Source organism: Condylura cristata, unplaced genomic scaffold (genome assembly GCF_000260355.1).
Source record: "Condylura cristata isolate star-nosed mole 26May11 unplaced genomic scaffold, ConCri1.0 scaffold00001, whole genome shotgun sequence".
NCBI lineage: Eukaryota > Metazoa > Chordata > Mammalia > Eulipotyphla > Talpidae > Condylura > Condylura cristata.
Genome location: NW_004567102.1, coordinates 12,578,152 through 12,596,435, shown reverse-complemented (window position 1 = coordinate 12,596,435; position 18,284 = coordinate 12,578,152). Strand labels below are relative to the sequence as shown.

Sequence of the window (18,284 nt, the reverse complement as noted above, 5' to 3'; positions counted from 1 at the left end):
GGTTCCAGCAGAGCTAAAATGAACAGATGGAACTGGGATTCACATGTCTCTTTCTACTTTAAAAGTGGTAAGAGGGCACCAGAAAAAGCTTCTTTTGTTCCAAGTTTTGTATCTGATTCTCAACTGCTCTCAAGGTACTAAAATTACCAAACCTCAAGCAATTTCAGCCTCATTGGAACCACTAAGGTTCTCCTGGTTTAAAGATGATGACCCCTTCCTGTGCTCTACTCAGGGCTACTATAAAAAGGTAATTTTTTAATTGTATAATGCTGGCGTTCTAGGTATATAAACTCAAATATCTTGAGGGCATTTCAGAATCATGCAAAGGTCAATTGAGCCGGCCTCTAATTGTTGATAATGGGAAACACTAATAAAATATAAAGCTATCATGTAAACATATCAACAACTATAAAGTGGAAGATCTATCATTCCTGAACATAGTGATATAAAAGTGATTTTTATGAAATGCTTTTTAGTTTTTGGTATAGTTGATATGTCATGAAAACCTATTATAGTATGAAAGGAGAAAGATCATACAGACTTTGCTACTTGAGAAGCCACGCTTGTCCTCAAACCCACAACCGCTACCTCAAACAAAATCAAAGAACTTCCCCAAGTTGTTTTTTCCTATGTCTTCTTAACCGGTTGTCTTTATATCCCTCCTGTTCTAACAGCTGCTGCTGGAATGAGCAAAGTAGCCCCCTGCTCCTGCCCTGACAAGGTGTGCATGTCTGAGGGCAGGATACCCACTAACCTTATCCTCAGTGCTCTTATGACCAGTGTCTTGTCTCAGTGTTTAAATTTTGCAACCCGCAGGTCCACACTGGTTTCTATCAGTAAGAACAATTGGGGACCCTCCCTGGTGGTGCAATGGGTTAGGACGAAGCACTGCAAGCCGGCCACAGCTGTTCAGTACGAGTTCATCCCCCACCCCGGAGGTGATCCACATGGCACGGCAGACCTCTCCTGACCCATCCACTGCTCCCCTCAGTAGTGTACTTCATTGATCTGCCTGTTCTGCTCTCCACTCTATCTCTGGTGAAGCCTTTCACCACCCCTGCACCTCTGACTTGTACCCCAGTTCTGTATACATAAATAAATAAATCTTAAAAAATAAAAGAATAATTGGAATAAACCCAGTGTCAGATATCAAAAGCTACTTTAGAATGGGCTTATACTTCTAAAATGATCACATTTATCTATTATTTTCTCCCACATATGGGAGACAAGCAAATCATAGGAATTAAAAAGCACTCATTGCTTAAGCTGGAAATGATCTGTGCATGAATGACTTAGATTTTCTCTCCACTGGTTATAAAATAGATACATCTTCTCTACAATATATTGTAGTTATAGCATTACTTTTGTGACCCAAACTTTCTTTGAAGCAGATTCCAAATAAAATAACTTGGTACTGATTTTTCTACCATAGGATTATACTGTACCTTCTGGTGATTTGCTGATGTTGTCTCCATTTTGGCTACATAGAAATCCAAAGTATTTTCCTGAACCAGAAACATTCAAACCTGTAAGTTATCTCTTTCTTTATACATTGTTCTTTTGTCTTTCTGTCAGGAGTATGGATTCATAAATTAGGGAGGAGCGAGGACTTTGCCATTTCTCAGTTGTATTTCTGCAGCAACTAAGAACCAAATTCTAGAGGCAAGGTACAAATTCAACTTGCAACATAAATAGTATAACATTTACAAATCAGATAGAAAAGTTATTAGAATTAGCTTCCACTTTAAAATAATTTTTAAATCTGAAACCAGCAGAGCGCATTAAATGTCCCTGCTTCTGATAGGCTTATTTTAGGTTCGTTAGATAATTTTTCCTGTACTGGTTTCCAAGGAGTACCCAAAAACTCACAATAAGGTAAATGAAAACTGCGCTCTGCTGTTTCTTAAAATTGGGGTTAATAGGGTTGAGCAGAATCTTAAGAGGTCATTAAGTCCATTCTCTGTCTTTAGTTATAAACCTGTCAAAAATGACATTCAGATGTATTCACTCTGCCTCTCAAGCTTTCTCTAATGGCGGAGCTGTCAGTGTCTCATTACTAAATTTATTACCAAGGGCAATTTTTTGATGGACCCTGAGAAGTTATTATAAATATTCTTCCTCTTCTGAGGTCAATTCTCTGGTAGATTTACATTATCAATTACATTTACCACTTAACAGAATTCTTCTTAAACCTTTTTATTTATTAGTTCAAATTCCAAAAGCACTGTTGTGTCTAATGTTAATAACAGGTTGGAAAATATTACCAACAATCCTGCAACTTTATATGCAAGGATTAGCTGTACAAAGTCATTTTTAGCCTAGAGAAATAAAGTTAAGCTTATTTATATAAGGCCGATTTGGAGGAAAAAAAAAATTGCTTTCTTCCCACAGGAACGTTGGAAAAAGGCAAATTTAGAGAAGCATGCTTTCTTGGACTGCTTCATGGCATTTGGAAGTGGGAAGTACCAGTGTCCTGGAAGGTCAGTGAGACAGCTGGGCCACATTTCCAGAAAGTTTGCAGAGAGATGATGTCTCAGAGGGGATAAAGCTTCTGCTTAATCCCTTTTCTCTTTATTATCAAACTGCAGGGAAATTTAGAGACCACATTTTGTTTGGTTGGCCATTTATATTGTGCAGTGCTTATATGGGAATGTCTAAAGTTGCTGCTGATAGGGGACCTCACGAGAACAAAGTATTTCATTTGCAGCTCCAGCTGCCAGATAAAAGCAAAATAAAGGTTTCAAATGTTCAACTTTCATATAAGCTGGTATGTGTACCTATATTTATATGGACAATTGAAAGGGATTTGAGTCCTACCTGTTTAGAATATTAAAGATTGCTGTATCTTTACTTAACTATATGTTATCATAATCATTTGCCAAGGTGATAGATCATCATTAACTTGGAGCATAATAACATTTTATTAAATAGTTTTGTTTATTGGGGTATATAAAAATGTTCTATAAAACATTTTGTACTATAAAAATGTTTTTAATTCCTTTTATAGATAAATTAATCTGGCATGTCCAGCACTCCTCTTCAGTGTAATGATTTATTCTAGTACAAGTGTTCTAGAAACAAGTGTTTTCATCATTTAATGAAAGTTATTTTATGCTTGTTTATTCAAGCAGAATTTTTTTGAACAGTGAGTAGGGTTCCAGATCCTCTATTAAACCTCAAGAATAGACCACTGAGGACAATCTGACCCTGATTTTGTAAAACTTACGTTCTACGTTAAATCACCATTTCATCAACTGGTGATGATGCTGTTGTAGCTCTGTTAGCACCTGTTTGTCACAAATCTCACTAAGTAAACATACAAGTCCTTTACAAATCTTGTTTTAGAAAAAGCATAGTTTCTAAACTGAAGAAGTCAATTGTCTTCATTGTTTGAACAGTAATGCCAGGCCATATTTATAGCTATGGCTTACTCTTCAGCATCCATTCTACCCCTCCTTTGTTTTATAGTATCAATATGCTTTTTAAAAAAGTTATGACTCCTCCCCACCATAGTTTTAATTTGTTTTAGCCACCATGGTTTTAATTTGTCTTAATTACAGACAACATAGGTAATATGGGCTAAGTCTGCTATGTCAGCAAAACACTAGAAAGATAAATGTAGAACAAACATGACAATGTATAGTTACTCAATCTAGAAGCATGACTGAGGATCAACTGACTACCACAAAGAGATCAAGCCACTTCAGCATACCAACAATATTTCATCTATGTTTCTTTCGTGTATTGAGTTCTTCCTTATGCAAGGTAGTGCAATGAGCGCAGGACCTGTAGGGAAGACTTAATCATGTTTTCAGCCCCCAAGAGATGATGTCTCAGAGAAGACAGAAGTATATCAGGTTCATAAATAACTGTAAGGAATGCAGGATGAGAAATGCCCAAATACTGTAGAGAGTCAAGAAGGCATATTTGATTAGGGTGATTTTAGAGGATTTCCTGTGGAAAGATTATATGAACTTCCAGACAGGGGAAACTTTAAATGCAAGGGAACAAAATTAGGGGTTTACCATTCTGAAAAGGCCTAATAGGGAAGACCCCTTAATACCTGGTTTAGGAATGGTTGCACTGTTGCATGGCTCTAGTGAAGTATTAAAGGTATAGGTGAGGTAGGACTGTAGTGATGAACGCCACTATGAGAGACTGGAAGGGTAGAATCTACCAGATTTAGAAAGTGATAAGGAATGCAGATCAGTTAAGAGGATTTGAGTGTTACTGTAACTTTGAATCTAAGAGATTCAAAAAGGTGTTGGAAATCTAGAACTCAGAAAGAGAATTAAGTTTGGGAACTAGATGTTATTTTACTTGGAAAACTTTGAGTTTGATGTGTTGGCAAAATAGATATATAACTAAAATCTATAGGTAGATTCAACTTTAAAGATAAATATTGAATAAAGATGACAACGAACAATTCCTCAGTCTAATTTTCTATTAAATTTCTCATTTTGAAAGTCCTTAATTTGGTTATATTTAAAAATAGCCTTGAAACATTTCATTTTCAGGCACAGACAAAACAAAGTTATTCGGTGGAAAGCAAATAATTGCATTTGGGCAATATATACCAAGATAGATATTTGCACTAGGAATTTAATCCTACAAACCCTTAGTAATAATCCCCAGAAAATTGTACCCATTCTTAGTTTGCGTACCAAGAGCCAATTTATTTTCTCATGTACCAAATACTTAGTGAGTCAGAGGAAAGTTGCCTGCAAAGTTGCTGGCGATCAAATTTTATCATGAACACAGTCTTGTGGTCTTACAGCTGTTATCCTGGAGTTGAGACCACTGAAGCGGTATGAGAACCCCTTCACAAATGAGCACAGAAAAATGTGCTTAGTGGACTATAAGTACTAAGTGCTGCCACTGGTTACCAAACAAAAATCAGAATGCAAGAACTTTAATTCTTTCTCTGAATAATGAGAGTTCTGCAAACTCCCATTTGGAGAAAGTCCTCAATGGACACATCCCTGTAGCTCAGAAAATACAGGAAGGGAACCTTTCCCCATAATTCCACTGCTGGAGAAGTGGTTTTGCAGATAAACAATCACGAGAAAGCAGCATGAACTACCAGGCTTCCTTAGGGAGAATATGAGAAAAAAATCAGTCTAACTCAAGTCACTTAATTACATACCAGGAAATGAAAAAGACACAACGTTTCTGAGTTGCTCATAATGTGCTTGGGAAGATGAGACATAGCAACTTGAAGAAGCAGCCCAACATAGCAGCTTAAGATGGCATATGATCAGTGCCAGGTCACTTGAGTACGTAATTGCTGTAGGAGCCCACAGGGAGGGTATGAGAAAAAACTTCAAGGACTAGGTGGGAAAATCGGTGAACAACAGAAAAGAAAGGACAACTTCCTGAAGGACTGTGTAATCAGAGTTGAGGGGAGAAAAAAAGCACCTACTCATTGGTATGCAACCTACCTATATGTTAATGACAATAGGCATTTGGGGGTTCATCACATTGAGCAGTTGTTTCTGTGTTTTTTTTTTTCAAGATAGTATGTTTTAATAATTGTGCCTTGCTCAGTAAAATATCATTGCCCAATCTTGTATTTGAGAAGTACTGTGAATAGCTTTTCTCCCTTTTCATACTTAGAAATAGCTGATTGCTTTTGTGGAGAGAGCAAACTCAAATCCCTATGGATTTCATGAGAAGTTGCAAATTCAATTTATTCTAAGGAATTTGTTACAGAAACAAACGTATACCTGTCAACTCCAGAAGAATAGGATTGAACAAGTTGTATTTACTTATGTAATTGTCTCTAACATTTTTTACTACAGTGTGCCCATGTTTTAGAGGGCATAAAAAAGGTGTAGGGGGCCCTCCCTGGTGGTGCAATGGGTTAGGATGCAGCACTGCAGGCTAGTGCGAGTTTGATTATGACCCCAGAGGTGATCCACATGGCACAGCAGACCTCTCCTGTCTCACCTGCTGCTCCCCTCAGCTGTGTTCGTAGTCAGTCTGTGTGTTCTGCTCCCCACTCTGTCTCTGGTGAAGCCTCTCACCGCCCCTGCACTCTGGCTTGTACCCCAGTTCTGTATGAATAAATAAATAAACCTTAAAAAAAAAGTGTTAGGAATGAGTGGGAAGGGTAGATATGATTAAGTCCAAGACTGAGCCAATCTGCCAGAATCCTTTATTAATTTTTAGCCATGCTTCTCTCTTTTTACTGCTTTGCTAAGGAGCAGTGACTCACTCAAAGGTGCAAAGAAACCATTGGCAAAATTGCAGTCATTACTTTCCCAGCCATTTCATTTTGACACTTCATTATGAGGCTAAGATTTAAGTCTGTCAAAAACAGATGAAACAATTCAAGAGTGATTTTTGATACTTAGACGAAAGTGCTTTTAAAATAAAATGTATTCATTTCTGAGGAAAAATTTCAAAAAGGGCTCTGTTTCTTTTATTTACAAAGCCGATTTCCAATTCCTCTGTAGTACACACAATATCTGAACAGAAATTTTCATGGTTAGAATGGAGTTTTCAGCTGGGTATCTCCTACCCCTACCTTTTTTATGGGCTTTCTCCTGTCAATAAACTCAGTGATTGTTCTTTAATAAGATAGATATCTTCAATTCAGAAAAAGCGTTCAATTCCTTGGAAAAGAGGTCTGTAATTAAAACTACCCTGTCACAAGATCACCCCTAAATTATTATCTCCCCATCACCTAATGCCTTCTCTTCACCTTTTTATGGCTTTCACTTCCATGGCACCCTGGGGTGCTAATCCTACTCTCAGCTCTAGAGGAATGTGGTTCTGTTCCCTAAACCAACCAGCACATCCCAACCAGCACAACCAGTTCTCCTAGTGACTGGCTATTGACATTTGTTTTCAGCAGTGTAATTAACTGTCAAGGTTTCTGTCGAGACTTCTGGGTCATAAATAATCATTCCCTGTAGGATGTGAATTAGGAAGCACTTAGCCCCAGAAACCTTTGGCAGCTATTCTGAGACTGTAAAAGCATTCTAGGATGAAGTGTGTTAGGATGAAGTTGATATCATGGGTAAGAGCAGCAGAGGCAGCGTGACTTCCTGGTGATGTCACTGAGCTGCTAATCTCTGTGGTCAGATCTCTGCCTGAATTAGGTTTTTCAGGTACATAATGCAGTAAATTCCCTTCAATATAGAAACTTGTCCCATGTGGTTGTCCTATCAACCAAATGCATCCTATGTAATTTATTTCCTTAAACGCCAAAGATTTCTTTCAAGAATTATTCAGCTCTATGAAATATTGTATTAACATACACGAACCACATCAGTCAATGGCTTTCTAAAGAGCTTGTGCTTTGCAAAGGGGCAATTTCATTTACTGTGAGTTTATCACAAGATCAAAAGAAAATGCCCCTTCTTATATTTTTCCTGAAAACTCAGGAATTTAAAATATACCAGAAGATCATTTCTACTTGATGAAGACTTAATGAAGTCAATAGTAGTCTTTTGTCATTTCCTTGACTAAGAAGGTTGAAAAGGAGGGTATCCAGATTCCCAGGTCATAGCTTATACTTATAGCAGCTTTCCTTCTAGGAGGGGTAGGACCATTCTCATCGCAACTCGGAAAAACAATAACCTAAGGAAGTTTATTCCCATGAGATAGAAAACATCTCATATCAAGAAGGCTGAGTGCTCTGGCCCTTTCTTTTTTGCCATCTCACCTCTTCTGTCCCCTGCTAAATATTTCCCATTCTCTTCTCTTTTTCATATGTTTTGTTTCATTCCTAAAATGGAATAAGGATCCTCCCCCCTTTTTTTTTTCTTCTGGATTTATCCCCCTCTTAAAAAAGCATCTGCTGCTCCCTCCTCCAGATGTTGCTCGCCACATTTCCCAGTCAATGGTTGGGTCCCCTGGGCACACTGTCTCATATATAGTTAAGGTAGCCTTTGTGATTTTTGACTTTGTGTGCAAAAACTAAAAAAAAAAAAAAAATTGATTAGGTACATCTTTTAACATCTTTCTCCTTGTCAAGTTATTCTAGATCAGGGATCACAGTTATCCCAAGATCACCACTAGTAACATTACCTGGAAACTTGTATAAAAAAAAAAAAAGCATATTCTTAACCACCCCACCCCACCCCCTGTGCCTACTGAATGAGAAACTTCAGGAGTAAGGCCCAAAGATCTGTGCTTTCCAAGACTTCCTTGTGCATGTTAAAGTTTGAGAACCAGCGGTCTAGATTATTTTGCCTCTCCACACCAAGTTGATGTTTATTTCTCTAGATATCTTAGGGGGAGTAGGATGTGGAAAAGCACTTCCCCTTTAACTTGACACGCCCTGCTTCGATGAAGGATGTCTGTGAAAGTATGTCTGTGCGCTGCCTTCTCTGAATTCCAGGGCCAGACCATTCTATTTTCATAAGCTGCAGCTGGTAGCAACTAGGAATATACTTCAGAGTCCCTGCTCCTGGCAACAGTGGCAGTTTTCCAGCCCATTCTGGCACTGCCCGCAATGGATGCTAGTATGAGAAGAGAGAGAGATCTTCTTTTTAAAACCAAGAGAGAGATTCAGTGTCAAAATCAAGACATTTAACACTGAAATTAAGAGTTTTCCCTATTCCTGTCATTCCTTTGTTAGCCTCCATATTTTTCTCAGGATATCATTATTCTCACTTCATCTGGCCTCCAGAGTCACCCTTTACTTCTCCCTTTTTTTGGTCTTCCATATCCATTCCCACCTCCTAACTCAGGTCTCCCCACCTTATTGGCAGGTGATGTGCAAGTTTCCTAACCTTTCTCCTTGGCGTCGTCATCACTTCCTCCGTCCATTTTTTTTGTTTTTTTTTTTTGGTGGCGGTTGTTGTTCCTTTTTTTAATTTTCATTGTTGTAGCACTTACAATATACATTGTACATTGTATCACGATGTACAATATATAATCCTTAACTTACCACGGTCAACCTTCCAGTGTCATTTCTTATATAGTGTAAGAATCTTACAATGTTTTTTTTTTCTTCCATTTCCTTTTAATCCTATATGCTGGACTTTTTCCCCTATAAGTTTGCTCACTTTTATTTGAAAGGTTTTTCCCCCAGTGTACTTTATTTTTTTTTTTTTAATTGAGAAAATGTTGGTTTACTGTTTATATTTTTGGGAGTCAAGGATCTCCCATTTCATGTATTATTACTATAATGTGCCCTCCATGGACCACCCAGAGTCCACCATCAGAGTCTACTGTGCCCCCTAATGCAGATTAGTTTTCCTTAAATTATCATCTCTGATTATCACCCTTGTTAATACTCTGCTACTGGGCCCTGCCTGCTGGCGCAATGGGTTAAAGCACAGTACTATCAAGTGATCTGCAGCCACTGCAGCACAAGTTCAATTCCTAGCCCACGAGGTGCAGCAGACCTCTCCTGTGTCACGCACTGCTCCCATCAGCAGTGTATTTCAATCGGTCTGCCTGTTTTGCTTCCTTGTCTCCTTTCACCCCCCACCACCACCTCTGGCCTGTACCCCAGTTATTGTATGCATAAATAAATAAATCTCTAAAAAAAAATAAATAAAGACCTCAGTACCATTGCCTACAGGCCAAACTCATTAAGTCTAGAGCACCAGACTCCACATTAACCTGACACCAACTATACTGTTCTGTATGCCTTGGATGCCTTCCCCGAGGGTCCACTATCCATGCCCTCACTAGTGGCACAGTGGCTTGCTTCTGTTGCTTCTGTTGGTCTGGAATGCCCTCACTCAATGTGACTACTTACATAAAGTCTGTCCTTCCATCAAAGACCAGCTCAAGGTTCACCTCCACTTAGACAGTGTTGATGACTCGAGGTCATTGTGCTCCCTCAGGATCCAAAATCTCAAACCTCATTGTTTCTACCTTTGTCTTATATTGCTCCATTTCCATCTCTCCCTCTGTGTGACTGTCAGTATGAGTAGGGTGTGTGCTTAGTCAGACTTTATGTTCTCAGTGCTTGCTAGTGTTCTTTGAACATTTATCTACGCATGGGGAAAATACACAAGTACAGAGTATTTAAGGAAATGTTAACATGTTTATATTTTAATAAGCTTAATTTGCAGAAGTGTAATGTTGTTCTTTTAAGCATAAAAATGAAATCTGTTGTAAATAACGTGCCTCATTATTTTCACTGTTTTGACATTAGAAGGATTAAGAAAACATCTCTAACGTGAACATAACTCAGCTGCCTTCTATAAAAACATGAATTTCTGCAGAATTTTTATTTCTTTGAAATAAAAATTTCTAATATCATATGTGTATAGGTGTTAGTTTCTAATATTTTGAACACCGAACAGAGTTCAATAGCATCGTCAATGTTTGAAATCACACTTTTTTGCCAATAAAATATTGTTACCTTTATTTAGTAGATATTTCAGCTGAGTTTGCTAGAATGGCCAAATATTTGAACTTGGAGAAAATATCTTTTCATGTGTATTATTTTATTATATGTATTATTAATTTGTTTTACCATTATTTTAACTTGGACATCAATATGGCTAGAAGTGATATTAAGTAACATTAATATTGTACTATTTAGTAATTAATACTAATTTAATAACTAAACTAACTTACATTCAAAATTTTTTGTTGTTCTTAAAGATTTATTTATTTGTGCATACAGAACTGGGGTACAGACCCAGGGGTGCAGGGGTGGTGAGAGGATTCACCAGAGCAGAGTGGGGAGCAGAGCAGGCAGATGGACAAAGTACACTGCCTAAGGAAGCAGTGGGCAGTCAGGAGAGGTCTGCTGTGCCATGTGGGTCATCTCTGGGGCCAGGATCGAGCTCATGCTGAAGTGGCTTTAGCTTTTTTTTTTTTTTTTTTTAAAGATTTATTTATTTATTTGTACAGAATTGGGGTACAGGTCAGAGATGCGGGGGGTGAGAGGATTCACCAGAGACAGTGTGGGGAACAGAACAGGCAGATCGACGAAGTACACTGCTGAGGGGAGCAGCGGGTGGGTCAGGAGAGGTCTGCCACGCCATGTGGTCACCTCCAGGGCAGGCGGGGATCGAACTCATGAGGAAGTGGCTTAATCTTCTCTGTGCTGTGTTTTAACCCGCTGCACCACCAGGAAGGGCCCTGAAGTGGCTTTAGCTTTTTAGTGTTGTGCTTTAACCCGCTGAGCCACCAGGGAGGGCCTACACAAATTTTTTTTTTTTAATTCAAAAGCCTCACAAATACACCATATGAATTGGTTACAAGCCTAAACTTTTTCACTTATGGGAAATGAAGGTTTATGATTTTTTTTGTGTGTGTGTGCATACAGTACTGGGGTACAGGCCAGAGGCTTAGGGGCGGTGAGAGGCTTCACCAGAGACAGAGTGGGGAGCAGAACAGGCAGATCATTGAAGTACACTGCTGAGGGGAGCAGCGGGTGGGTCAGGAGAGGTCTGCCAACCCATGTGGTCACCTCCGGGGCAGGCGGGAATCGAATTCACGTGGAAGTGGCTTTAGCTTCTTAGTGCTGTGCTTTAACCCACTGTGCCACCAGGGAGGGCCAAAGTTTTATGATTTTTAAGAACATGGCAGGGCCTAGAGTTAGTTAAATGCTGCTGAGCTGATTCTAGTTGGAAATATTACTTCCTAATTATTTCTAATCTAAATATGAAATGTTTCTAAAATACTTAAGTTGATGATCTCAAATAGCTTGTGAATATTGGCCTTGTTTACTCATATGTGTGACAGAGGAAATATTAAGAGTGCCCTTTGTTTATAATAATGCTTATAGAAATCTCATATTCGCAGTTAGGTGCAATCTTTCAATGAGTTGTACAGTGCTTTCAGAATCAGTGTCCCACAACTGTGGCATGACACAGCCAAACCCTCAAGAACCTCTTATCCTGTTCTGCCTAGCTCCAACCCAGGTCTCCTGCAGGCAAAAAGAGTTTGGGGTGAGGGTGGGGGGTCAATTTGCAAGTGTGTACCCTGAAGCAGATAATCCGGCAACCTAGAAACCTAATCTGGGATGGTCCCTCCTTGCCCTGCCAAATTGTTTTCCTTTGCTGGTGGTGTTTTTCCTTTCAGAATCTGAACACTGGTCTATGTATGGCAAGCTAATGTTAGTGAAGGTCAAAAAACAAAGTTACACAGACTAGGATTGTGTTGGATAAAATTGTGCCTACTAAAGTTTTACAATTCACAAAGTTAAAATTAATTATTTTCTAGTGTGGCTAGATGAGTATTAAGAAGTCGCTGGTTATTCCATGGAACACGTTATCTGAAAAGAGTGTACTCATCTCACTTACTCTAAGAAGGGAGCTAAGTACTGAGCAGACTTGGTCTTTATTTGTCAGTGGAAATTTTAATGTCTAATTCCAAATGCTAGTTACTCCCTGCTGTGTCTTCCTTTTGACTGGGGACTCTTGCCCTCCAGGAAATGCTTTCTTCCTAAGGCTTTGAAGTAATCTTTCTTTTTGTTATTCTGCCCTCTGGCTACTTCTCCCATCTCCTTTGCTCATCTTCCTCACTGCCCTGCCCTCCACATTTTGGGGTATTCAGGGCTCTCCCTTCAGATTTCTTGTTTTTCCTAATGAATTTACTCCCTAAGTGATTTCATCCTGTCTCCTGACTCTCAGTAATTGTCTAAACAAGGATGACTTTGTATTTATAGCTCCTATAGCTCTCCTTTTGACTAAATCCCTCCTAAACACCAGATGCATTTACCCAGCTCTGCTCAACATCCCTACTTGTCTTGTTAGTAAGCCATACTTAACTGAGCTCTGGATGACAACTCATCAACCTGCTCTTCCTTCAATCTTCCCCATGACTGAGGTAAAAGCAGCTGTGCCCTTTGCATTTCAGCTCAACAACTTGGAGTCATCCTTGAAGCTTTGTCTTTTATGCCTCAAGCACAATTCATCATCTCATCCTACAGAGCACACCCAGTCTCTACTGTGGTTCTCGATTATTTCTGTCATCCTGGCCCAAGTCACTTCTTACTGTCTGGAATATCATAATGACTTTCTAATCAGTCTGCTAACTTCCATTCACATCATCTTTTATATTCTCCATATTGCAGCCAGAATGATCCTTTTAAAACTAAATCATAAACTAAATCATATTTGCTCAAAACTACCCAGTGACTTTCTGTCTCACAGAACAAAACAAAGTCTTAAACATGAGACACAAGGTTCCTACATGCCTCTGATATTTCTCAGTCATTTCCTCTTTTTTTTACACAACTCCAGCAATATTACCCTCCTCATTACCCCTTGTTCTCCTACCTCTGGGTTTTTGTATCTTTTAATTCTCTGTCTGGAATGCTGTACTCACATATTCAGGTAACTCACTCTTGCTCTATCCCAGTAGTCGCTAAAATGTTACCTCATCAGAGAGGCCTTATCTAAAATAGTTGGCTCCCACTACTATCACTCCCTTTCCCCATATCTATGATTTACTTTTTATTCTTGTGCTTGATATATGCATTCCTCATTTTTTTACTACCTCTCAGCTAAAAGTTAAGCTTTATAAAACCATAAAATGTTTTTTTCCTTTATTGCTGTAACTTCAGTGTCTAGAAGAGTATTATTAATCATGTAAAGCCACTCAATGAGTATTTTCATGAATGAAGGAGTGAAGAGTGTTCTCATCTTATTTTTAGAACTCCTAGTGTGTAATCTAAGTGTCAGGTCACTGGTCCCATAAATGTTATTCTTTTCTAAGATCCCTCTGAAGGGATGGAAAAAAGGTGGTTGTCCTAAATTCACACCCAGTTTGTCCATAAAACTATTGACCCTTAATGTTCTATAACTTTTGCATCACACTCAACTCTTCATTGACAGTGACATGCTGTTTCTTTCACACTATCTTCAGCAAAAAGGTGAAAGTGAGGCTTTTCACACCTCCTGCCATTTTATCATTTCTTTATTCTTACTGTACTATCACACAAGACAGCATAGGTACACCAGATTTCATGAAATTTTTGACACAACAAAAATTAGCATGTAGATAGGTAAATATTAAAGTTGCACATTAAAAATAGTTCTTTTCCCATTATGCAGGAGAAAAGTATTTTAGATTGAGCACCTCACTGAAAAGCCACCTATATTTATAGCCATTAACTTCTACATGTGGGCTAGGCTTGTCTTCTTCGCATGTTAACTGCAAAGCAGACACCCTTCTTTTAGTCTCATCTGATCGTAAAGAGCTGATTTCACTGCAGGATCCACCTCCCTTCTTCCATTAGAATATTTCTCAAAGTCTAAGTGTAGAATAACCAGAGGGTTTTCAGCAGGACTGACTACCACTGTCCTTGGGATTTGATTTCTTCAAAACAGATGATGGTGGGCACAGGCTCCCAGTGCCCAGTTCCCTGAACTTCTGTGTAAATGTTTAGTCTTCAGATTCTGTCTTTCAGATCACTCCCAAAGACTGTAATCTTCATTTTCTTTAAGATATATATATTCACAAGATAACAGGGCATTAAAAAATTGACAATTGTGAGTTTAAATCTAGTGAATTGAAATTCCTCAAATAAGAAAAAAATAATTTCCCATAGGAGAATAATAAAGGAACCAATGTATATTGGTATATTTATTTAGCTATAAAACGCAGGACACTCTATACTCTATCATGAGTTTTTAAAATATGGCAATTTATTTTTTTATCACATTATGAACAGCTTACATAGACTTTTATGATGAATATGGCCACTTTGATTATTAGACACAATAAAAGCATTTAAATGTTAAAAATGCAATTATATGGGTATGTTCAAAACACATAAAGAGGAAATAAATATTTACACCAAATAATTAAGACTAGCCTCTCTCACAGTAAAGTTAGTGTATTATAATAAAACATTAGCTCCTTTTTTCATACCTTGACAGAGTTTATTAGTATTATTACTATTATTTCAAAACTTTAAGGAAGTTGTGCCATTGTCTTCTGATTTTTATGGTTTCTAATAAGAACTTTGATGATTTTTAATTTTGTTTTTCTTTATTTTTTTGTATCTTTGTTCTCAAGCTACTTTTAAGAATTCTCTGTCACTCCAGCAGTTTGATTATGATTTACCTTGGAATGATTGTCTTTATGGTTCTTCTGCTTGGGGTTCATTGACCTTCTTTGATATATCAATTATAGTTACCACAAATTTGAAAATGTTGCAGCTATTATTCAGGTATTTTTTCTGTCTACCTTTCTGCATCTTCAAATTTAATGTACACTATACTTTTTGATATTGTTTTATAAGTCACGCTGTTCTTTTCATTCTCTTCAAATCTCCCAGAGTGGCTTTTTACTGAAGATAATATAATCCTGATACTAACAACCTTTTATGGACTTTACGCAGTGTGTGTTATTGACACCTCCTACTCTTTCTTATGTGGGAACACAGACTCAGTCTGTGCCCTCAGCATTGTTTAACTTGTGGCTCTTTAGTTTCCTTTTTCATCTTCCTTATCTACCTCAGTAGTTTCCTTTCAATCCTATGTAAGTCAGTGATCAGCCAAAAACTCAAGGAGACTGTTGTGTAGGCTTTGAAGCATCCTTGTTCTCCCTGTGAAACTCCCTCCTCTCTAACATTCCTCCCTGGCAAATATTAGTCTTTTTAATTTGCCTAAACTTTCATCTCTATCTCCATAATTTAGTGAGACTGTCAGGTCTGTGGATTTTCCCTCCTTGCTGTGTGGCCTGGAAACTTCCATAGTTGGTAAACTGGAGATCATAGGACTTACCTCATTTCTTTCCTTTCTCTTGGGGATTTTCATGCTACACTCTTTATCTTGTCCTGTTTTTGAATCATGTAGAGCAGAAGGATAACACTGACTTCTGTTACTCCATTATGGCCAGAAGTGAGATTTTTCAATTTGTTAGAAGTATAGTGAAAAGTAAGTTTTGAGAAAATCTGAACTGGCACATAAATTAGGAAAAATTGTTTTTTCTTAGAATTGCTGCTTAATTTGATCTGAATCAGCAAAGGCTGGGTGTGTTCTATTTGATAGACATTGAATCTCTCTTAGAATAAATTATCTTTAGCATTTACAAGCAAGTAGAATTAAATCTGCATTATAAATATTTGTGAAGAATTGATGTGGTATCCAAGTGAGTTGTCACAACACCTGTGTGTTTCAGATTTAATTTGAAATAAAAATATAGCCAGAATGTTTCCAGAATATCAGTGGGGAATATCTCTCATTATCTGATATAAATAACATCATTCATATTCATTCATTCACTCATTCAATCAACAAACATTGAGGATGCAAAGATGGATAAACATGGTTCCTGCTGTTTGTGGATATCATAGTTTATAATCCCCAAAGGAAATTAATCCACAGGCAGGAAAAGGGCTTGCAACAGAAAGCATTACCTTTCAGGGAATGACACATGTGCTGTGTGGCAAGAACATGTATTTCAAAGATGAGTTCTGGGTAGAAGAGGATAAGGAGATAGGGAAAGGGCACACCCTCAAAGTCCGACTGTGTTCTCCTCTGACATTTGGAAGAAATGGAAAGTATCGACATTTTCTTCAATAAATTAAGGAGACAGTGAGTGATAGATCTGTGTTTTAGGAAGTTGATTCTATTACTTCAATGGTAAAGTAAAGCACTAAATGGATGAAAGTGAAACTGGACACAAGGAAGCCCGTCTGGAAGCTAAATTAATTCTAAACCAATCTGGAAGCTAAACTGATTCTAAAAGAAATAAATGGTGAAGAACTACACTGAGGGAGTAGTGAAAGGACTGGCGGTAAAAGAATAAGGCAAGCAATAAGGGAAGTATTTAGAAGATAAAACTGAACAGCTTGGGTCTGATGGATAAGAATAATGAAAAAGAGGATTTTGTCTAAAATGACTTTCAGTTTTTTAGCTTGTTGAACTAATTGTATTCATTAAGAGCTACGAGCCCTAACAGGGTTCTGAACTCAAAACAACCTGCAAGGATGCAAGGGGGGAAAGGTATAATTATACTTATACTCTTCTCAAAATGTTGTTTCTCTTAATATGTCTTATGCAAAAGACAGACAATCTAATTCAATAGTCTGGCTGTGACTTAAGAAGTGAATATAAATATATTGTAGTATGTGCTCGAGCATTTTATTGTCAGGGGAGTAAGACAGAAACACTTAGAAACATCAGGGTGAAGGACTGCAAAAGGAAGAATAAATTTGGTTTTATGGGGAATTGAGAATCTATAGAACACTAGGCAGTAATTTTCAGTGGGCAGTAAGGCTGTCGATCAGAAAAAACTGCCTAGTAGAACTTTAAATGGTGATGGAGATGTTCTAAATGTGTACTTTCCAATATGGTAGCCAATAGTCCCAGTGGCTATTGAGCACCTGAAATATGTCTAGAGCAACTAAGGAAGATTTTCATTTTGTTTAATTGCAACTTATTTAAATTTAAATAGCTATCCTGGGATAGCACAGATCTGAAACTTAGGAGAGCCAGGCTCTCATTTTTGAAAGTTTCTACTACCTAGGAGTTTTATATGCATTTAAAAGTAATTTATTCATTCCAACTACCCCATAGAGTGTATTATAAAAGAAACAAGTAAAGTTCTTCGTCACTCTATCCCTTTAATGACACAAGTTTTTATTACAGACAAAAGTATATTTGTTCTGAAATATGTGTACTTTGTTAGATAATAATTCATCTTCTACAACTCAGTAACAGTTTTTTTTTTTCCAGGTGGTTTGCTCTGTTAGAGATTCAAATATTTGTTATTTTAATATTTTATAAATATGATTGTAGACTTCTAGACCCATTGCCAAAACAGGTAAGTGTTTTGAATTTCAAATAGCCTGACTTCAAATTTGGCAAAGTCCCTAGTCCCTTGGTTTTGATTACTGATGATGAGATTCTGATCTCCTCACTTAAGCCCCATGTTTGCAGTTACCTTATGATAAACCAGCCTGAGAGAGTATTCCCCTTAATTCTGATTCTCTTCTATGTGCCCTTTACCCTAAAACTGTTCTAACCCCTCTAGATGGATTTCTACCACTTACAGTAAAGAAAGTTTCTAACTAATTTATCAGTTTTGAGCCTGTTCCCTGGGCTAAGTGAACATGGCCTTGATGTTAGGCTTCCCAAGAAATACATGTATTGGGTCCAAATCTGAACCATCCGTTTTGGAGACAAGTCACCCCTCTTGGTGATGAAACAGTCTGGGAAACAATATCATAGAAGAATGTAGTAAAGGCTGAGCAAAAATGAAAAGCCCGGGCTTCCCTGGTGGTGCAGCAGGTTAAAAGCACAGGACTAGGCTGCATTGCTGGTGGGAATGCAAACTAGTACAACCACTATGGAAAACTGTTTGGAGGTTCCTCAAACTGCTAAACATGGAGCTTCCCTATGACC

General features: G+C 37.9%; 1 protein-coding gene across 1 annotated transcript in view; it reads left to right on the top strand.

Annotated features, from left to right (window-relative positions):
* The window catches only part of LOC101619571 (24-hydroxycholesterol 7-alpha-hydroxylase), a 66,489-nt gene that overhangs the window by 43,945 nt on the left and 4,260 nt on the right, over positions 1-18,284 (top strand). The window contains exons 9-11 of the mRNA XM_004673544.2: positions 1,433-1,528; positions 2,392-2,480; positions 17,616-17,703. Coding sequence (XP_004673601.1) covers positions 1,433-1,528; positions 2,392-2,480; positions 17,616-17,703 — 273 coding nt within the window. The remainder of the gene's footprint in view (positions 1-1,432; positions 1,529-2,391; positions 2,481-17,615; positions 17,704-18,284) is intronic.